The 22,837-nt window shown below is 38.1% G+C and overlaps 1 protein-coding gene across 3 annotated transcripts in view; it reads left to right on the top strand.

Moving 5' to 3' along the window:
- Positions 1-22,578, top strand: part of pcsk7 (proprotein convertase subtilisin/kexin type 7) — a 37,169-nt gene extending 14,591 nt beyond the window's left edge. For 2 of the 3 annotated variants that reach the window (XM_049478653.1, XM_049478654.1), the window contains exons 8-16: positions 446-546; positions 5,126-5,293; positions 7,379-7,483; positions 7,598-7,700; positions 17,011-17,167; positions 18,340-18,434; positions 18,525-18,618; positions 20,452-20,569; positions 21,599-22,578. In XM_049478653.1, the coding sequence (XP_049334610.1) occupies positions 446-546; positions 5,126-5,293; positions 7,379-7,483; positions 7,598-7,700; positions 17,011-17,167; positions 18,340-18,434; positions 18,525-18,618; positions 20,452-20,569; positions 21,599-21,805 (1,148 nt within the window). In that variant the 3' untranslated portion in view covers positions 21,806-22,578. The remainder of the gene's footprint in view (positions 1-445; positions 547-5,125; positions 5,294-7,378; positions 7,484-7,597; positions 7,701-17,010; positions 17,168-18,339; positions 18,435-18,524; positions 18,619-20,451; positions 20,570-21,598) is intronic. The other variant, XM_049478655.1, reaches the window with a different exon arrangement.
- The last annotated feature ends 259 nt before the right edge of the window (positions 22,579-22,837 follow it).

Genomic DNA, 22,837 nt, shown 5'->3' with positions numbered 1-22,837 from the left:
CTATACTTCATTTGCCCAGACTAGAAAGTTACAGCACATTTTAATATTTAATAACATTTAATTAAATGTATTTTCTACATATCGTTTTAATGTTTGACACTGTTTGACATTATTGACATTATTGCCCACTTGATTAGTGGAGCAAAGAAATGTCTTGGAATAAAATCTTTTTACATTGTCTTCCATTAAAAGTTATTTTCCTGTAAAGTTACCATTTTGGAAATATATATATATATTATATATTATATATTATATATATATATATATATATATATATATATATATATATATATATATATATATATATATATATATATATATATATATATATATATATATTTGTATAATATTGATGATCTTACTACTTTTACTACTACTATTATTTATTACTACTACCGCTTTAGGAGTAAGTTTTGTGTTTGGGTCTTTTTTTGTTTGTTTCTAGGAGCGGTAGATGAGAACGGGAGAAAACCATTCTATGCAGAAGAGTGTGCTTCCATGTTGGCCGTCACTTTCAGCAGTGGAGGAAGAACACTGCGCAGCATCGTGAGTAACTTCATTTTATATATTTTAAACAATGTAGTCTTTTCACTCCCAGCTATTTACAGCTTTCAATCCTACAGCATTACCTCAGGAATAAATGATTTGTTTCCTGAATAATTGTATTAAACCAGCAAGGTGGCATAGTATTGATCATCGTACCATATAGTTTTCCTGTCCTTTTAGCATGATGTGTGGTAAGTTTCCTCAACAGATTATAGCCAGTTGACTAGTGGTAGAGAGCAAGGCCAATTGTTCTCTCTCAGGGCTCCAACAGCTGATTGCAAGCTGCATAACTGGGATTCGAGCCAGCGATCATAGTGGCAGTCCTTTAAGAAAGCTGGACCTCTCATTGCAAGTAACCCACCTTTTATTTGAGTACTTGAGATTTACACTACATGGGTACTACTGGGAGGTTTTAAACTCCTGTAGCCCAGGCTTGGCATACATGTCTATTTTATTTCAGTACTTCTTTACGAAGACTATTCAAGCTGTATATTTGCAGCTGTAGCTCAGTGCATTCTTTAGAAGGATCTCCACAAATATTTAGACATATAGTGTACATTCGCTTAATTGAGAACATAGCATTCCCGTTTGTTATTTATCAGGGTAATTAGGCTTCTTCTTTGAGCACATTTCTCAGTCTGCCCTGTTGATATATTAGCATTAGGTTTTTTCCAGTGGCATCAATCTGGAGCAGAATAAGACAGACACCCTGAGATGTATAGTGAGCCATACGCATCGACGGCCATATGCTATACCGTTTAGTCTAGGTGAGAAGTCTAGAAGCTCATTACTTAAGCTTCAGCAGCTTTGCCTGGGAATGCATGCGGTTGTGCTGAAAGGCAAGCAGGAAATCCCACACTCCGAGCCAGTCAGATGTGTGTTCTGGGCCTCCTCTGACATTATCCAAGCTAAGACACGTCTCACATATACCATTATAGTTTTGACGCTCGGTATGAGTTTGTATGACAGGGCTCATATTTACACAAGGGCCTCTGTGCTCTTATGGTACAGACCGTACAGCATAGCTTACAGTAGTGCTGATGGATCATGCGTGTCTGCTCGCCTGGAAAAGTGCATATGTTTCAGGATAGGTCGTTTTGATCATACACACACACTTATATACACACACACACACACTTATACAGGGCCAGCTGAATAGCTGCGGGGAGAACATTAGTAAAAGGCCTGCTGGAGAAGCTTGTAATGTAAGGCTCTGTTTGGCATTGTTTACCCTTGTGTCCTTGGTGACATGGTTTGGCAGCTCGAAAACCCCAACCTCAAAAGAGCTCAAGCCACTGCAACTGTCCAAAACCTCAGCCAGACTGAAAAATGGGATTCAGGGTAGGTTGCTGCCTGCTACTAATCTTCAATAATGAGATTTATATTACAAGGCAGCTTGGCTGCATGTGTTTCTGTCTTTCAGAATGCATTGCTCTTTTAACGGCACTACTTGCCGTTAAAAAAAAAAAAACAGTATCTTAAAAAAAGATACTGTTTTTTTTATGTACAAATATTTGTGGACATTCACCTGCTTTGTACTAAGATGTATCTAATGCTGACACAGATGTGCAAATACACACAGGCACACAGCTTATCTATTTAGCGTTTCTGTAGCAAAGTATTGCCAACTAGAACGATGCTGGAGTATAAAACCCCCTAGCATTGAGCTCTAGAGCAATTGAACTGTATTTTCTGTAATGGAGAATCTTATACAACATTTTTGGGTAAATGTGGGATGTTGGTGAATGCAATCAAATCCTCAAAGCAGTGCTCCAAAAAAAGTAAGAGTCTTTAATTTTTCCAAAGATCGTCAGTGTTCCTTTTAATCTGGTGCGTCTTATGTATGAATTTTACCAGTCAGGTTATAAGGAGCATCAAAGCTACTCTGCTAAAGTACAGCGTTTTAAAAGAGTTTTAGTTTAGTTCTCCAGGAGTATTAGCATTAGCTTCTAACTGCGCAAAACGCTAGCTCTTTGGCCATTCAGAGGTTAGTGTTATCGGCCTGTAGCCTGCTGCTAACCCTGGCTAGCACTGCTGGAGCAGCATTAGCATTATCCACTAACCGCGCTGAGCTCTTTTGCTGTGCAGAAGTGAGTATCAGACTGTAGCCTGCCCTTTTACAGTGATCGCCCTGGCTTACTGGATGGGCGTAGTGTAGTGCTGTGGGATGGCATTAGCCGCTAACCGCTAGCGCTTTAGTGGAAGTCTGTAAATCTAAGCTTACTGTAAATAAACCGAAGCGCTTTACTCACCCTAATAAACACTATTTAGGAGAGACGTCTGTGTAGATTAACATCCAACACTCGTTTGACTCTTCTTTTTTTTTTTTTACGTACGTTAGATTAGCTAGACCTGCTGAATTTAGAAGGAAAACATGGCAACGCTCCTGGTCCTACTACTAGTTACTAGTGTGCAATAAAATGCGCCTTATAATTTGATGCGCCTTATGTATGAAAATAGTCCAGAAAATCTTTGTTTATTGGAAGTGCACCTTATAATCTGGTGCACCTTATAGTGTGAAAAATACGGTAAACTCTTTTTATTTTATTACCCTTAATATAATAAAACAATGAAGAAGCAGGTGTCCCAATATGTTCGTCCTTAGAGCACGACATGCAAAAATCATGAGATAGCAGTACGAAGTATTACCTTAGAGTATGGCTTGGGATGCCTACACCTGTATACGTTGAGGTGTTATCTTGTGAGTGAATCTGAACACTCTTCTTGTTATCCTTTTTTGACCACTTGGTCACTTCACTCTCATTTGGACAGCAGCCCTTAAAAGCCCTTAAAGTTTCACACCGTCTACCTCTGCTATAGCTTCCTCAGTAGCTGCTGCTTAGATGGAAATAGCTGGAAGTTTAAAGCTCTGTTGTCACACACTCAGTCTTCTCTGTATGTTCACGTGTTCAGCTAAAGCAAAGCTTCTGCAGGCCTCTCTGTGATCTTCACCCCAGCATTCTGGCTCACACATGCAAACAAAGTACCTCTGGATCTGGACAGCTGTTTAGACATACTTTGTGTGCCAGGCTCCTTTGTTTGTTAGCGTAACCTCCCAACTGTCTAACTAATCATAATCCTGTGTTTAAGTGCTGTAACTCATCACAGCTTTGATTCCTGTAAAGTTTTGTCCAGTTGCTGTTTTTTACCAGTTTTTCTTTGTTATTCTTAATCTTAGTTGCAACTAGGAATGCACCGAAATAAACATTATAACAATTTTTTTTTTAAACACAGCTTTTTCATCATCGCATCAATGCCTTACATGCATTTAAAGGATCAGCAATAAAAGCAAGTAAATGTGTGAAATGTTTACAGGAGTCCAATTTCCAAACACTGGATAGAGATTTCTGCCCTACCCACTTCTCCCTAGATGCAAAGCTCATATGGGTTGCCAGATTGACACACAGTGGAGAGTGACAACAAGTCTTACTCCGTAGCTAATCATTGAAAATATATACCTTTCAATGTATTACTACAGAAATACTACAAAAGTTCTATTCTAATACGAAATAAATCTTAGCAGTGCTATCTTAATCGTATATTTACCCCAGATGTTGTATTCTACTTCTAAATTAATTTCAGCAGTGCTATTCTAATCATAAATTTACCTCAGCAGTGCTGCTCAAGTCACATTAGATTCGAAATGTACACAGAGAAAGGCAGCCAGATCTTTGGTAAACAAGAAACTGCTACAGCTAAGTTAGCTAGCTAGCTACTTCAGGTAGTGTTAGTAATCCCAGCCCTGTACTTATAGCATGTAGCTTTTAGTTTAAAAACAGCCAGTTTGTGAGGGTGGTGTGGGGTGTGGGCCTGGGGTACAATATTCCTCTTCAAATTTTAAATAAATGATTCATTGTTCAGTATGAATAAACCTGTTATGATTTGTTTCACATACACATCAATGTGTAACAACTAGGGATGAACTGAATATTTGGCAACACACTTACAGGGTTTGTATGGTCATGAAAAACCTGGAAAAGTCATGGAAAATGAAAATAGCAATTTTCAGGCCTGGATAAGATTTGGAAAATAAAAATACCGGGAACGTTTTGGGAAAAGTCATGGAAATTTGGTCTACAAATATTTGTGTTTCTGTTTATTGATGGAGAAAATCTATTTTGAGAGTTAATTCAGTAATTTAGCTCTACACAATGGAGCTCTCAGGATCTGACACACATTTTATTATTAAAGGTTGTGTGTCAACAATTTTATAGGATCAGTTTTGATTATTTAAAGTTGATGTTGATTATACAGTAGTTTAGTTGCTTTTTGGTTTTGTTGTCCATGTCTGTACTGATGGGATGTCATGAAAATCGTATGGTCATGAAAACGTGCCCTGAAGGTAGGAAAAAGTCATGAAAAAACGATGGAAATGTATTGGTTAAAAAGTGTGAACCCTGACATACTATTAACATTCAATACATTTAGGGTCTCTTCATGCAGTTATGTATCAGGCAAATATGTAATTGATCATAAGGTGTGGTCTGATTAGATAGAAAAAGATGTTAAATGGTTTCCCTGTCTGACATTAGGTGATTTTTTTTGTTGTTGAATTTGTGTGTGTGTGTGTTGTTTGTAGGTGACATCAGACTGGTCGCTGCAGCAGGGGACAGGCTGTACTGACGGACACACGGGCACCTCCGCAGCAGCCCCGCTGGCAGCTGGCATGGTGGCTCTGATGCTGCAGGTGCGGCCTTGCCTGAGCTGGCGTGATGTTCAGCACATCATCACATACACAGCTACACAGGTATGCCTTTTTTTTTGTATCACTCACACACTGACGTCAAGGCTGGTTAAATAAATAGTGCTGCAGATTAAGTCCGTATTCCAGAAGAATAATAATCAAATTATATGGCATGACAAATTAATTGGCACTCTTAAAATCCAAGATGCTGGCTATGTGATAAACTATACTGTTATCCATGTTAATGTGATAATTAGTATTATTATTATTATCATGGTCACGTCGTCACAGTTTCAACTCCAGATTATTCAATCTGGCAGTACAGTGTGTGCTTGTATACAGATTTTTATACAGATCAGATGCACGTTTTTTAATATATATATATAAAACTTAGTTATTTAATTAATAAGATGGAAAATGCGGTGCATCCACCCTTCCATGTGTAGTTTTCCCTATATCAATTCTCAATTCAATTCAGGCCTGTGGTAATTTTCCAGTCCCACCCTTTACTGTCTTAATAAAGGTTATAAACCCAGAAATACTTTAAACACTAAGCACCAATTGGTTTAAATTCAGTGTTAAAACACACTATTTATATAATTAATTGGCCTGTATCTTTATAATGTTTTGCATTTTAAAATTCTTAAGTGTGGAAAGTTTCTCATACTCAGAAATTTATATTTTGACACCAAGCTCATTAAAAATTGTCACTGTGCTTTCCTCTGAGCGCGCTGTGATGCTTCTCAACAATGCTCAGCAACAGTTCGAAAAGAGGTGATGGCTGACTTCACGTGTCAGACGAGGCATCTGCTAGTCTTCATCCTCCTTGTGTTGTGGCATCACTTTTGATGAGGGAGTAGCAGCTGAAATGGGGAAAAAATTTAATTATTATTTTTTTTTTACACATAGGACACATAGATAGACGGTCAGTCATCTTGGCAAATTGCAGCCTTTTTTTTTTTTAAAGAAAAATATAATTTGTGCCAAATTTTGATGCTTGTAATACAACTCACTAATCTGCAGCACTAAATTAAAAGTATCTAGAATATCTAAACACCTACTCTAATTACTTCTTGTAAATGTACACATTTACAGCATTACATTTACAGCATTACTAAGGCTGGTGGTATGAGACTTTTTACTTTACATTACATTACATTACATGTGGCAGACGCTTTTGTCCAAAGCGACTTACAATAGTGAAGTGCAAAAGTAATAGAAGTTAAAGTAAAAACATCTTCAGATAGGGCCTAAAGGAGGTCAAAGGAAAATAATAGGATAGAGGAGTGAAGGAGGGGAAGAAGGAAATTGGGTTAGAAGTAGTTAGTGTGTTAGAGGTGTTAAGAGAGTAAGTGCTCTTTGAAGAGCTCTGTCTTCAGGAGTTTATTAAAGATAATGAGAGATTCTCCTGATCTGGTAGTGGAAGGTAGTTTGTTCCACCATTGGGGAACTCTGTATGAGAACAGTCTGGATTGCTTTGTGTGAGTGTTTGGCAAAGCGAGGCGACGTTCATTGGAGGAGCGCAGCGGCCGGGAGGTAGCGTAGGCCTTCAGGAGTGAGTGCAGGTAGGAAGGAGCTGTTCTGTCATCACCTTGTTGTAGGCGATTGTAAGAGCTTTGAATTTGATACCAGCAGCAACTGCTAGCCAATGAGCAGCGGGGTGACATTTGCCCGTTTTGGCTGGTTGAAGACCAGACGTGCTGCTGCGTTCTGGATCATCTGGAGTGGTTTTACTACACAGGCTACACATTACTACACAGACTATACAGTCCAAGGATTAGGACTGTAAGTAAATAGTAAATAGTATTTTCACCATTCTTGTGATAGAAGTATAAGTTCTTCATGCTGCAAACTAGTGAACACACTAGTAGAAGTCCACATTAAAGCCACACATCTAACTGCTCCTTAGTAAAGGAGTGGAAAAAGGTAAGTATAGCCAAGCCAAGTCCCAGAAACCTTTGAGAAGCTTAAACTAATGTAGGGATTTTTTGTGCTTCACATTAATAACAGGATATATATATATATATATATATATATATATATATATATATATATATATATATATATATATATATATATATATATATATATATATATATATTTTTTTTTTTTTTTTTTTTTTTTTTTTTTTTTTTTTTTTTTCTTCAGTATGACACAGAGGCTGATTGGGAGACTAATGGAGCTGGATTCCACCACAGCCACAAACATGGCTTTGGCCTGCTCAACGCCTGGAGACTGGTCAATGCTGCCAAGGTATAATTGTTAGCATGCCCTCACCACTGTACTCTAACATTCAGATATATTTATAAACTGTAAATATAATAGACTTAGAAGTGATCATTTGCCTGTGTGCTTTGTGTGGGGCAGGTTTGGGAGACTGTGCCCTTCTTGGTGTCTTACCAGAGTCCACTTTTAAAGGAAGAAGAGACAATCCCAGCCTATCCAAACAAACTTGCACTCACCTGGAATGGTAAGTCCGTGTGTGTCTGTGTGTGTCTTGGCTACAATAAATGCTTTGGTTTGTTAGTTTGAAGCAAAATCCTTCCATTAATTTTTGTCTTCCATCATCATGCTGTTTACTGGGCACGTCTAACAAATGACAGTGAGCTCACTAATCCAAGCATTTAGCAATGAATGGAAGGCACAAAACCCCAAACCACTGACCCACCCTAACCCTGAAGAACTCGTTTCTTTTCTGTTCCGTTTGGATTTGCCCTCCATCTCTCTGATGTCTGTGTCAACTGTGTAAATCAATAAGATGTTCTGCTCTGTTCTGAAGCAGAGTAGTCATATGTACCCAAGTCTTTCCATAACCAGATTCATTCTTTGCTCAGTAAATTAAGACCAGATTTTTTTTTTGGCTCTGCCAGAGACGAGGGAAATTTCCACTTAGTTCTAACCATTCAAACAGACGTACTCTACATGCCCACATGTTTGTGGAAATCTGATATACTTGAATGTATTTAGTCACAGACAGAGGTGTATAATGCTGAAGTAGAACTACTTCACTACTGTGCTTAAGTACCAAGATGCTGTATCTGTAGCTACTGGAGTATTATTTTTTTCTCATACTTCCACTTTTACTTCTACATGTTTTCCGTGAGTTTAATACTTTTAAACACTTTAACTTAAATACTTTAGTTCTTCCCTAAATTGTGGTGCTTAAAAATCACTTCACCGTTTTTACTTAAGTCTTGCTCTGTAGTACTTTAAGCATCTGCACAACTCTAACACGACAAGTTTAGACACAGCATGTCTCATCCTTCTACAGAAATATTGCCGATAGACTCTCTAAAGCACATCATCTTAAACTTATATATAAGTTGAATTATATATGCTCTTGAAAAACTTTAGAGATCAGTTTATCTGATTTTGCTATTTATAGGTATATGTTTGGGTAAAATGAACATTGTTGTTTTATTCTATAAACTACAGACAACATTTCTCCCAAATTCCAAATACAAATATTGTCATTTAGAGCATTTATATGCAAAAAAAAATGAAAAATAGAAGAATTAACAAAAATCTACAGTGCTTTCAAACCTTAAATAATGCAAAGAAAACAAGTTAATAAGCAGTGTCTAAGACTGGTGGAGGAGAACATGCCAAGTTGCATGAAAACTGTGATTAAAAACCAGGGTTATTCCACCAAATATTGATTTCTGAACTCTTAAAACTTTATGAATATGAACTTGTTTTCTTTGCATTATTTGAGGTCTGAAAGTTCTGCATTTTTTTTGTTATTTTAGCCATGTATATATGCATGTTTCGGAATTATGCAATTAAAAACTAGTCCTTCTACACAGATAAAAGCAGTAAGGTGTGCTTGGACCCAGCTCTTTTTAATATGAGGCTAGTCTATCTATTCTGATCTTGAAATTTTATTTGATCTGTTTTTGTCATCTACAACCTGCTACTTGTTAGCGAGGAGACTTTTGGTGCTTGCTGTGTGTGTGTGTGTGTGTGTGTGTGTGTGTGTGTGTGTTTGAGATTAAAAGAGTGGGAGAGAGAAAGAAAGACAGAGAGAGGGAGAAAGGGAGAGGGAAGAGAGAGAGAGTTTGGTAGGACCTCGCCAACTGGCAATCAGCAATCTGCCCTTATTAGGCAATGTTTTGCTACGTCTGTGTCATTGAATGCACAGAGAAACCAAGACGTGTCTTCCCTCCCTTTTCCTCTCTATCTTTTTCTCTCCATTTGTTCATTTCCCCCTTGTCGTTAAGCACTGCTATCACAGAACAGAAGTCTGGGCTGACAGCATAGCTACATTTCTCCTTCTTTCTCCCTCTGTTTCTCTCCAGTGTTTGTTTTTTTTTCACTCTCTTTCATCCTGGCCTCCTTCTAAATAAGACATCAGTGGATTGTCTCCAGCTTGGGCCTTGTTTGCTGGATAATTAGTAGCTGTGGAAAGAGTGGTAGCGTGTTGTTCTGCTCTGCTGCGTGCAGAGAGAAGGGCTGTTAGTCTCTCTCATTTTCTCTAGTCACCAGCCTAACCCTGACTTTGTGTGTTTGTTTTTATGAGAACATACAAACTCATATTGTCTCTCAACTTGACTTTTGTGGGACACATAGAGTAAAAGTAAAGTTTTTGTGTTTTTATGTTCATTTTAATAAATATTGCACAGTGCACATACACAGATGTGTTGGTCCAAAACCCCCAGTTGAAATCAGAGGAAAAAAGAGGATGGAGGTAACTTCTGGTTGAACAAAGCCCAAGAGGGAGGAACCTATCTGCTTCAGCCCTGCTTAAAAACAGTCAGAACTAATATTTAGGGTTATTAGATTAGTCAGAATTAACATTTAGGATCATTAGAATAATCAAATCTGGTAAGAAGCCTAAAAAACTGATGTGTAAGTTCATAAGAAGAGTCAGAACTAGTACATATAGTTTGTGTGAAGCTAACAGAAATTTCAAATTATATTTTGAGTCATCAGAAAAGTGCATATAGTCATTTAAAAAGTCAAAATTAATGCAAAGGGTCTTTGGGAGGGTCATAAATAGTGCATATGGTCATCAGAAAAGTCAAAACTAGTGCAAAAGGTTATAAGAAAAGTCAGAACTAGGGCTATCTGGAAAGTCAGGACTATTTCATAGGTTCATCAGAAAAGTCAGAACTAGTGTTAATGGTCATCAGAAAAGTTAGAACTGGTTCAAAGGGTCATAAGAAGAGTCAGAACTGGTGCCTAGGACTTTAAGCACTTCTGATGACCCTAAGAAGAGTCAGAACTGGTGCATAGGGTCATCAGAAAAGTCAGAACTGGTGCTTAAGGTCATAAGAAGAGTCAGGACTAGTGCATAGGGTCATCAGAAGAGTCAGGACTAGTGCATAGGGTCATCAGAAGAGTCAGGACTAGTGCATAGGGTCATCAGAAGAGTCAGGACTAGTGCATAGGGTCATCAGAAGCGGTCCTTGAGGTTGCCAGAAAGGTTAAAACCAGTCCAAAAAAAAATAGTACCTTTCCATTGGGTAATCAAAAGGTCAGAGCTTGTGTGCAGTGTCAGAACAAAATTCAGAAATGAGTCAGTAGTGTGTGCACCAAGTTTATGGAATGCCAGTGGGTGGATATGCTCTATCTGAAGAGTCTTGTTGGTAATGTCGTGGGTCAGAAGAAAAACAGCAGCAGTTAAAATTAACAAATGTTCTGAAATGTCAACAGTGTTGAGTAACCTTTTAGAAAAAAAAACAAGATTGAAAAGCAGCCAGAGATGTTTAACGTCTCTTTCCCTCAGCAGCTGAAATGTTTGTGTTTGTGTGTGTGTGTGTGTGTGTGTGTGTGTGTGTGTGTGTGTGTGTGTGTGTGTGTGTGTGTGTGTGTGTGTGTGTGTGTGTGTGTGTGTGTGTGTGTGTGTGTGTGTGTGTGTGTGTGTGTGTGACACACGAGTGAGCCACAGGGGATTTGCAGTATGCAGTTAACTGCAACATAATACTCCTCATGGGTTTTGAATTCATTAGATGCTGGTTGCTTGTTTATGCTTGGCTTGGTATAAGCAGTGTAGTTTATATTTTGCCCCTTCCACCATGGGACTGTTGTTGTTTTGAAGATAATGTGATAGGCAGACATAAAAGTCCCTATCAGTAAAAAATAAATCGTATCAACCTGGCTTTTTATATTTAAATATTGACAACAATGATTATAAATATTAAAAACAGTAAGAAACTGTGGATACACTTTTTTTTTATAATGAAATTTTAACGCTAATCCCATTTAGCGTCACAATAGCATCTGAGATTTTCACAGTATGATAACCATAAGTCTTACAAAATAGCAGGGTATGATGATATTTCACAATTATAAATGCATTTACAAACCAGAACACATGTTCTGGGTGGCTGCTATGGGATTTAACTATGATTACATTTTTGGAAATTAGTTGATTTTTTGAACCTTTTTTTTTTGTGTAGATTTGAGCTTACTGTTTGATACTAGGGCTGCCACAAACGATTATTTTTATAGTCAACTAATCACCGATTATTTTTTATGATTAGTCGACTAATCGGATCATACGTTAATTGAATATAAAACACAGTTTATCACAATAGAATGCAGCTGCTATTATACAACCAACATTAGATTTCAGCTATATGCTAACTAAAAATAAAAACAATTAAAATCATAGTTCATTAAACCTTTAATGAAATATGCAGCTTGTTGTAACAGACAATTATTTTACTGTTTAGCATAAAGTGTAAACAACTGTGTAAAATAAGGATAAGGCACTGGCATTTATGAAACATCTCAACCGTGAGGTTGTTTGAACTATTATGAAAAAAAAGTATATTAATAAAAAATGCCTCTCTGTCCAGATATTGTGTACATTACCGTACACAGGGCAGCGGTCTGCACAGATCTGATTGGCAGAGGAGAGCGTTTGGTGATTTTACACCACACATGACTGATCTGTGAGTTTACTGCACCGAAAAGCACTGAAAACAGAAGCCACTGTCAGAATGAAATCCTTCTCTGTAGTTTATCGGTTTGGGACGGCATTTGTGACAACGTCTGGGTCTGGATCCGGATCGCGGTCCGCCTATTAGTGACCTCTGTTTTAAAGCTATCAAGATGAGTAAGTTAAGTACTAAGTTAACGCTCTGTTTACGCTAATTTTAGCAGCTAAATAGCAATTTAGCTTCTTCGTCATTTAATCAGCCACAACATGCCTCCTTTTCAGGTGCTCGTGCATCTCGGTTGTGCTGCCGAGGAAGGCAAGTTCTTCATTGCAGATATTGCATTGCACGCGTTTCACTTTTATTTTCTTGGTGATCCCACACTTTTGAGTTCTGTAGCGGGGTAGCCATGAAACCAGAGCCTGTCTGTATAATGTCCTGAGATGTCGTCCACTACCTACCCCGGTTTCCACTACTGCGCATGTGCGTCCAGGACAGAAAGGCAGTCGCAGCAGTTTGGAGAGAAAAACAAAGAAAGAAAAAAAACGACTAATCGACTATTAAATTAGTCGTCGACTATTTTAATAGTCGACATAATCGTGACTAGTCGACTAATCGTGGCAGCCCTATTTGATACAATTTGTTTTGTTTCTGTAGGTTTTTCTGAGCCAGCGTTTTAAAGTGTAGAATAGAGGGTTAGCCTTTATGCTAGGAGACACAGCAGCTAGCCTTCGTAGCGTTTAAGTTGTTCAGCTAAAATGCTAACACCCTGTCTCCACATACAGTATGTTAGCGGGCACAGGTGTGATAGTGTAAGTCTTGCTGTATTAAAAAATATGTGTGTTGTTTCTGTATGTTATTCAAAGCCTGTGTTTTAAAGCCTAGAATAGCTGGTTAGCCGCACTACTGACAGCCAGGATAAAGCATCAAAGCTAACAGACACAGCAGCTATCCTCAGCTTCGTTTAAGCAGTTAGCAGCAGCGCTAACATTTAGCTTTAGCAAAATTGGATGCTGTTAGCCATGATGCTAACTGTTTTTTCATGCAGAATTACTTGCTTATGAAACATCATCGAAAATACATGAGCTAATCAGCCATAACAAATAAACCTGATAGGTGAAGTAAAGAACGTGCATGATCTGGTTCCAATACCACCTGTCAAGAGCTTGGATATTTTAGGCACAATGTGAACAGTCTGTTCTTGAAGTTAAAAGAAAGAATGGTCTGATGAGAACGATCTGCCCTTGAACAGTCTGTTCTTGTGTTGGAAGCAAGAAAAATGAACAAATATAAGAATCTGAGCCACTTTGACAAGAACCAAACTGTGATAGATGGACACCTGGCTCAGATCAAGACAGAAGACAGGTAAACCAAGACAGGTCATGTTCATGGTATGTAATGTTCAGTACCTACCAAAAGGGGCTTCAAAAAAGAACAACTAATAAACCAAAGCTTGGTAATGCTAATGAAGGCCCCACCTTATATCTGCTGCTAATTTTAATTTAGTGCCAGATACCACTTCTTGTGGAGTCCGGTCAGAGCTGTTTTGGTGACATGTGGAGGACTGACGCAAAAATAGGCAGGGATTTTGAATGCTATGGCTGATCTATACTGTTGTACACAGTCATATCAGACTATTATGACCTCCTTGGCTGTAGTCCTGTATCTGTTTCTCTTCATACATTTTTAGCCTCCTTTCACACTGTTCTTCAATAATCATGACCATGTAGGACCACCACAGAGCAGGTATATTGCAGTGAGCCTGGCATGGTAGTGGTGTGTCAGTGTGTGTTGTGCTGTGTGTTTTAAACGAGTGGATCAGACACAGCAGTGCTGATGGAGTTTTTAAACACTGTGACCTAGTGCCGGGCGATTTTCACAATTAATGGTTAATTCGAATTTTAGTGCAATTTTCAAAATGAAGTAATCAGGATTTTTTTTACATATAGTCATTTTATCTAAAATATTTTTAATCTAAAATATTTGCAAACACTACTCCATTTTGAAGTGTTTATCATTCATACCTTGGTTACTGGCGCCTCCCACAAACCAACATGCGCATATTTTCTAAAGACTCCTCAGAGGACTGTTCCAACACTTTTGACACAAACACCCAGTGGGATAAAACATATATTTAGCTAGAAATAAATCTTACAATGTCTAAAAACTGCAGCGTCAACACAGATAAACCATTTCTTTGTCATTTGTAGACTGATTTTTAGTAGGGGGGGAACTATTAAAACATTTATTTTTTATATATATTTTTTTGGCCATAATCTCTCAGCAATACTGTGATCACTAACTGTTCACTTTATTCGACACACCTGCTTAGCTGGTTCACCCTGTAGATGTAAAGTCAGACTCTATTGCTGCACAGTTTGTGTTGGTCATCATCTAGTCCTTCATCAGTGGTCAGTGGATGCTAGTGACAAGACGCTGCCCACAGGACGCTGCCCACAGGACGGATATCTGTGTTGGCTGGATATTGCTGATTGTTGGGCTATTCTGAGGTCAACAGTGATACTGAGGTGTTTAAGAACTCCAGCAGCACTGCTGTGTATGAGCCACCCATACGAACACAACACACACTTGTCAGTGTCACTGCACTGCAGTCCTCTTGGGTCCCTGACTCTTGGAGAACAGAATTAAAGACTTAATAAAGACCTACGGAGTGCTCTCATATGGTCATAATACTCTGATATGACTGTGCATTTATGTATTGACTGTTATTATAAAAATAAAACATTGTGTCAGATTGTTGGTTTATCCAAGGAAAGTATGAAGTGTTTAATATGAAATATAGAAAAATATGTGGTCTGTTATGGTCTCCGTGTCTTTGTCTCTCCTTAGGGAAGGCTACTTCCCTATATGGTTATGGCGTGTGGGAGCACATTAGCAAACAGTGTTTGAGGAAATGCCAGGGAATTACAGCTCACTGGACACTGGAGCAGGAACTCTGAAAGGAGACAACCTTGCTTTCTTCTGCAGAAGCCTAGCCTTTCACTGGGAGTTTTCTTGTGTGTGAGCAAGGTGCCATCAGTCCCAGTTTAACTCTCACAGTTCGTCAGTTTGTTAGATTATTGGTCCTTCTAGGAGTTTATTGTATTGACAAAAGTATTGGGGTAGCGGTTCATTCATTGTGTCTTCTAAAATCAAGAGTATTATTGAGCTTTTTTGTAGCGTTTTCCCATGTACTACAAATGAGCATAAAAGATCCTGTATGGGCCAAAATGGGCCTGTATGGGCCTATACCTAGGCCTGTAACAATAATTATGTCAGCTTATCATACAATAAATGGACATTACCTTAATAATATTTGATCATTGTGATATTGTCTGTTGTGTTTATTTGTATATTTTTTCACATATACAACAGTTAACAGTATTTTTGCCAGTCAATGACCAGTGCTTCGATATCTGCATTCATGTTTACTATCTCCAGATAGTCCTATTCTATTGGTAATACTTCCATACAGGGACAAGCTGTACGTGTGTACATGGCTGTGTTGTATCCTTTCCAGATAACGGACGTCATAGATAAACATTATGTTTTTGACCCCAAGACCCCAATGCGTTTTTAATATGCTGGTATTTCATTTTACGGTCATTATGTGTAGCAGTGTAATCATGATCCAGATGATGCAGTGCTCCATAAGCTCTGTCCATATTGAACCAAGTTTTTTGGAAGTAGTCTGCTCTCGAGTTCCCGTAACCTCTGTCCTGCTGCAGAACACTTCTTAGTCCGGTTCAACTTGGCAACACATCTTTCCCAAACGTGCTTTGAAAGTTTGTTTTGGAGCAGTAAAGTAAGCCATCTGCTAATAAATCGGTCTAGATCTTTGTGAAAGTGCTGCCCTGACCTTAATTACTAATATTAACTTGACTGATGTTTCTCAAAAGCAAAGGTTACCAAACAGCCAGTGAATAAGCCATAGATACCCTGTGTGTCCAAATGTTTTAGGTTGCACCAATTGCTGCTGACACATATGTGCAAATTTATTTATTTATTTATTTTTTATTATTATTTTTTACTTTTTTTTGTTACTTTTTTTACGGCATTTAGCTGACACTTTTATCCAAAGTGACTTACAAAGTAATTCCTATTACAAAGGTGGACCACTGTAGTGTTAGGAGTCTTGCCCAAGGATTCTAATTGGTGTAGCACAGCATTCAGTCACCCAGACCCGGAATTGAACCCCAGTCTCCCACATGATGTGAGAAGCCCACTAGCAGGTAGTGGTGTTATCCACTGCGCCACACCAACCACTGTGCACCCGTAGCTTGTTCACTTTCTGTAGAGAAGTATTGCCAATGCACCCATAGCATGTTCACTTCCTGTAGAGAAGTATTGCCAATGGAATAGGATTCTCTGAAGGAGAAACCTGAATCAATTGGCACCATGACTTTAATGAAGGTCATTAGACAGTAGAATAGTGCTCCATCATCTAGAGCAAGGGTAGATCATTCAGGTCCTAGAGATCCCTGCATTGTTTGGCGCTTTTCCTACTGAAGCTCACCCCCTGATGTGGAGTATGACTGAAAGTTTTCTCTGTCTTCCAATCCTCACAAAAAGACCTTCACCATTCTTGTTTTTTTTCCACTTCTATGTTACATTATAAACTAAGTATATACTAACTGCTGCATGAAATTCATCTGCTTCCTACTTATAGTAAATCCTGCTATGTGTGCATTAGGCATTCAATGTTCAGAGTACTTGGCAGCTGCTTAGATAAGCCCATGGCTGCTGATTGTTGGGACCAGGGTTCAGGAGCCATAGTATTATATTTATAAAGCTTTTCTGAACACCTAAAATTAATTTCTAACTTTATGCCTTTTGGTAAATAGGTCACACATTCCCCACATACATTTTGACCAAGGATCTCTTCTTTTCTCACAGTAACAGCTGCAGACCTTCGGCAGTCAGGCTTGCAGACCCTTGAACATGTGTATGTTACTGTCACTATAACCCACCCTCGACGTGGCAATGTGGAAATTGTGCTGCTCTGCCCGAGTGGAATGAGCTCACTCATCGGGGCCAGGAGGGTACTGGACACGTGAGTGTAGAATCTGTTTCTTTTTCACCACACACAAAGTCACAGGAAGCCACATTCTACATTACCAGATTAGTGCTTTAATTCAGTTTAGGCCAGGAGTGCCCCATACTTCAATTGCAATTGACCAGTAGATCACACCAAAGGTTTCTGTTTATCCAAAGCCATGTTGTTTAGCCCCATTTTGTGTGTTTATAAAAAAATTGATTCACAAGGTGAGTGCAGGACCTAAAACTTACCATTTCTTCCAGCGCTGCCACTATGAGCGGGAGATCGGAGGTTTGAACCCCCGCTCATGCAGCTTTGCATAAAGGTGCCGGTGCTCAGAGGGAGCAAAATTGGCCCTGCTCCCTCCGGGTGAGTAGATGGCGCTCTCTCCCCACATCACTCCTAGGGTGATGTCCACAGCACAGAGCGTCTGTGAGCTGATGTACCAGAACCGAGCCGCTGCGCTTTCCTCCAAGTCCACTGGGATGCTGCTCGGTAATGCTGCATCAGCAGCAGCTCGAAAAGAAGCGGTGGCTGACTTCACATGTATTCACATGTGTTAGTCTTCACCCTCCTGGTGTGTTGGGGCATTACTAGTGATAGGGAGTCCTAGTGAGTTGGGTGGGTAATTGGCCGTGTAAATTGGGGAGAAAATGGGAAAATTTTGAGAAAAGAGGAAAAAAATATATAGTGGGAAAAGGATTTTTTTTTTATTATTATTGTATTTGTATGATGTCTAACTTCAAATGCATCCATATGATTGCCAAGTAGCCATCACACTTCCAAAGAAGGGTAATGTTGAGAGGCCTTTTCAATCTAGACTTTCCACCCAAAAATCAAACATAGTAAAAGAAAGATGAAAGAACTGCTCAACAAAGCCTAGCTCAAAAGCAAAAAGAATAAAGATAGTGTTTTTTTTAGTGGATTACCCTGTATTGCTGACTATATCAACATTACACACATACAAGGCCTTTTAGAATAACTGACAAATAAGTAATTAAATTAATGGGCTAATAGTAATAATATTAAAATAATTGTTAGAGGAATGAAATAATGAATAGTTAGGTGTAGCTCTAAAAAAACATTAATTAATGTCAGAATCTGTGTAAAAACTGTGTACATAGGCTATTCAAAATGTCTTTCAAGAGCAGTTGTCAAATAAGGTGTGTTATTTTTTATTTGAGCAGAGATGCCAGTGGCTTCACAGACTGGACCTTCTCCACCGTACGGTGCTGGGGAGAGCGAGCTGAGGGCCAGTACAGCCTTCAAATCACTGACCACAGTAAGCATGTTTTTTTATGGAGTTTAGGAAGTATAATGTTTCTCGCTGTGCTCCTCAAGTTTACGAGAGAGAGTTTCTTTTCTGTTCCAGGAGAGGCTGCCCTTTCTCTGGGCTCTCTGAGGCATTGGAAACTCACTCTGTATGGATCTTCTTTATCCTTCGAGGAAGTGTTGAACAGACAGAGGTATGGTACAAAGAACTACTTATCATCCCTAATTTTTGGTTAATTCTTATTACTCAAAATTCACAGCACACTCAATAATCTTGTTAAGTGCTTGTAGAAAAGTATTGCCAATTGGACTCTCTGGAACAGATGTACCTTAACAGCACAGTTAGGCATGGTTCCAATATGTTTAATTGTGGAATTCGCTTTGTTTTCTGTAATGATAGTGCTCCATTCAATATTTTTGGGATGAACTAGAGAGTTGGAAACCTCGCTGAGACCCTTAAAAAATTCTTAAAATTAGTAGAAAGCCTTCCTTGGACGGTAGAGACAGTTACTCCAGCAAAAACAGGATCAACTCTTTTAAATACCCTTGATTTTAGAAGAGAAAATGAATAAGCAAATGTATATACATATCTCCATGAGTTTCATGTAGAGTTCTCAGCAGGGTTCATACGTTCATAAAAAACCTGGAAAAGTCATGAAATTTGAAAATAGCTAATTCCAGGCCTGGATAAGTTTTGGAAAAATAAAAATGCTCAAAGTTTTGGAAAAGTCATGGAAATTTGCTCCGTTTGTCGACTGAGAAAAGCTATTTTGGTGTTAAAAATAACTTAATGTTTTGGTAAATCCATCGTGTCACTTCGCATTAGCTAGTGTGTGTGTGTGTGTGTGTGTGTGTGTGCGCGTGTTGGGTTATGTTTAATCGGTGTAGTTCGGTTTATAGACATATATATCTTCACTGAATCTCTCCACATTTTTCATCGTGTACATTAAAAATAAATATTAAAATGAGAAGGAAAGGGAAAATGACTAGACCTATAACATTAGCCTGAGAGCTTGACACAGTGTAGTTTTGTTAACTAATAGTTTAGAGTGGCTCTAAAAGCAGGTTATTTCTCTTTTCTACACACGTTTAATTTATTTCGCCTTATTCTACTAGTTGATAAGTGATTTACATATTAACTGCATTAACTGTTAAATAGTTCAGTAATAAAAAGTCTCTATGACCAAACAAAATCTGCTTTCATATTTTAGTTTTATGCCGATATTAAAAGCAAAAATTAAAAAAATTGTTGGTTGCTTATAATATAGATTATTTTACTGTATACTGTTCAGTTCTCCTGGTGTGTCTGACAGGTTAACTGATTGATTTTAAACAATTTCAACTAATTTGTGTTTTTATATTAATGCTAAGTCATTTTTTAGGCTGTAATGGCCATCTCTTTCTCTCTTTCCTTGAAAAGCAGGTTTAGAAATCACAGCCAACATGTTTCCCGAAAGCCAGATATCTGCCAAATTACATTATTTAAAAATTGATTAAAAGTTTTAAACTAAAGATTTATATATATATATATATATATATATATATATATATATATATATATATATATATCATGTTCTTTTATTAAAGTATGAACCACTGTTTACAGGTTAAACATTAGAAATGCTTGTTATTTAGTTATTTAAGTTATACACAATAGAGCTCTCAGGATTTGACACAATTTATCATTGAAGATTGTCAGCATTGTTTAAAAAAGTTATTTTTTTATTATTTAATTTCATTTTAAGTAAGATATAGGCCTACTATAATAAGTTTTGACATGGATTTTTAGTTTTATTGTTTGTCTGCTCTAATATTTAAGGATTGTATGGTCATGAAAATTTGCCACAAAGGCTTGGAAAAGTCATGGAAATGTATTTGTTAAAAAGTGTATGAACCCTGTCTCAGGGAAGTACCTATTTTCTTTAAATCCAGACTTGTTAAAAGAAGGAATGTCTGTGCAGCTTGTTTTTTTTCTCACCGCTGCATTTTTAGCTCTCCGTGACTGAGCTGTGTTTGTTGATTGACAGACTGGTGGAGGAGGCTATGAATGGGCAGTATCTGCACAGCAATTTCTCACTGCACTGCCCTCCTGGCTTAGACATTCCTCCAGAGGTAGTGATCCCGTTTAGCTCCAATAGCCTCAAGGTATGTCTCTCCGTTCTATGTCATTCATGTTTTCTGAGATTTTCACTGTGAGTGTGGTTACATGCCTTAAAAATCCATTTATAATCAGATTTTTGCTGATTTTTCAAGTAGTCATGTAAACAGCACGCACAGATTTCTTAGACTGGAGGTCATTAGACGGAAAGACAGATGTATAGCACCTTAAATTTAGTAGTTTTTCATTATGAAAAGTTTTCCGGCATTGTAGATTAATACTAAAGATATCCAAACTATGAAGAAAAATATTTGGGATTGTTAACCGCTAGTGAGTAATGCTAATGCTGCACCATCAGTGCTAACCAGAGTTAGGAGCAGGCTACAGGCTGAAAATACAATTACCTCTGAACAGCTAAAGAGCTAGCGCAGTTAGCAAGTAATGCTAATGCTACTCCAGCAGTGCTAGCCGGAGTTAGGAGCAGGCTACAGTCCGATAATACTCACCTCTGAACGGGAAATAGCAGTTAGTGGCTAATGCTAATGCTACTCCAGCCCCGGTGCTGGAGAACAAAACCAAAACTCTCGATTTTTGGGAAAATTAAAGGATTTATAGTGCAAAAAATACAGTAATTAGTAAATATAGCTTAATTTAATTCAGGTGCTTGATGTATATTCCACCCATTAAGAATAGAGATCTGTAGTATATCCCAAAATACTGGCATCAAGTCATCCACAGTCACTACAGATATCAATTCAAATGAATTCATATAAGTCAGTAAATTTATTTGAGAGTGTAATAACAACAAATACGATTAAAAAATGAATTATTATTATTATTATTATTATATACATAATATATTATATTACATAAATGAAATGCAGGACTTCATTCAAGCTTAGGCTTGCGGAGCCTTGGCTATCCAGGACTGCAGTTTGCCTAGTTTATCAAATACCTTACTATAAAATAAGACACAATAGAAATTGTGCTATTTTAACAAGCCTACTGTTCTGAATCACCTCGCCAAATGTAAATATCATAAATGTAAGCTCTGTTCTTTCTGTATTATCCTGCAGTCATTGCTGCTCCTGGGCTGTTTTGCACTCTTCTGGTCCCTGTACTACACCCTGGAGGTGACCCTGGCCTATGTAGACTGGCGGTGGCTGTGGCGAAGGCCTCGACGGGCTCGGGCCAGAGCTGCTGGGCTTAAAGACGGACAAATGCTAGAGATGCAGCCGGAGATGGACACGGAGGATAAAATGCCCCTCATTGCAAACAGTTAGAACACATAACACTCAGGGGAAACAAAGAAAAACTGACCAGGAGCTGGACCTGTAACCATGCACCTTACTCAGGCTGAGCTAGCACCTCTCACCACGCTGGCCAGTGTTCAAGTGCTCGCTCTTGAACAAAATGTGGTTCTCTTTGCTGTGATTTTTATTTGGGTTTGATGGACCCTCTGGTGTGCACTGCTTCCCCTAAGCAAAGCTAGGGGGGCGCAGGTTGTGCCCTGACCCACGGGGAATGTACAGACCAAACTAAACAATGTATTGTTACTAAGGAAATGCAATCGAAGGATCATTTGTTGGCTTCAGGATCAGAAGGCTGCTTATGAGGTCAACAAATGGCGCTGTGTATGGATGTGTGAGGATGTGTGTGTGTGTGTGTGAGTGGATATGAATGAAGGTAATTTGGAATTTGTGAATGTATGCTTTTAGGTATGAGTGAGAAAGAGAGTGTTATATATATATATATATATATATATATATATATATTGAATGAATTGTTCTTTTTAAATGCATCTGGCAATTTTGGTTTTAAATGTTCTTCTCCCAAAAGTTTTACGCTGCAAATATATTAAATATTCCAATTGACAGTATCTATAGAATATAACTATAACAGTTTTACAGGGCCAGATTTATATATATATATAAAAAAAATGACTTGAGTCTTTTTACTGAGGTGGAGTGAACTTTGCGTGAAAATCCAAAGATGAAAATATGATTAAAACAGCTGGTCTGAATGAATTCAATAAAAATATGTCAGCTGAAAATGATTTTTTCTTTTTTTGATGGCTTGTTTATTTTTCCATACCTGTGAACTGATCTCCTTTTATGTTTTCAGTTTTCGTAAATTTGGGGGGATGATCAAGGTGGGGATCATTGGATTACACTCATTATTCACCCAATCAACAGATTTTTTTCTTTAAAATTAAGGTAGGTCCCATTGATTGAGTCACAGAATTTAGCTTATAGGTCCAAGCGCCACTCACCAAGACAAAACCAGTTCAAGAACACAAACAGTGGGCAAGGTTT

The sequence above is a fragment of the Astyanax mexicanus genome, chromosome 4, assembly GCF_023375975.1.
Source record: "Astyanax mexicanus isolate ESR-SI-001 chromosome 4, AstMex3_surface, whole genome shotgun sequence".
NCBI lineage: Eukaryota > Metazoa > Chordata > Actinopteri > Characiformes > Acestrorhamphidae > Astyanax > Astyanax mexicanus.
This window is presented reverse-complemented; position numbering and strand designations above follow the sequence as displayed.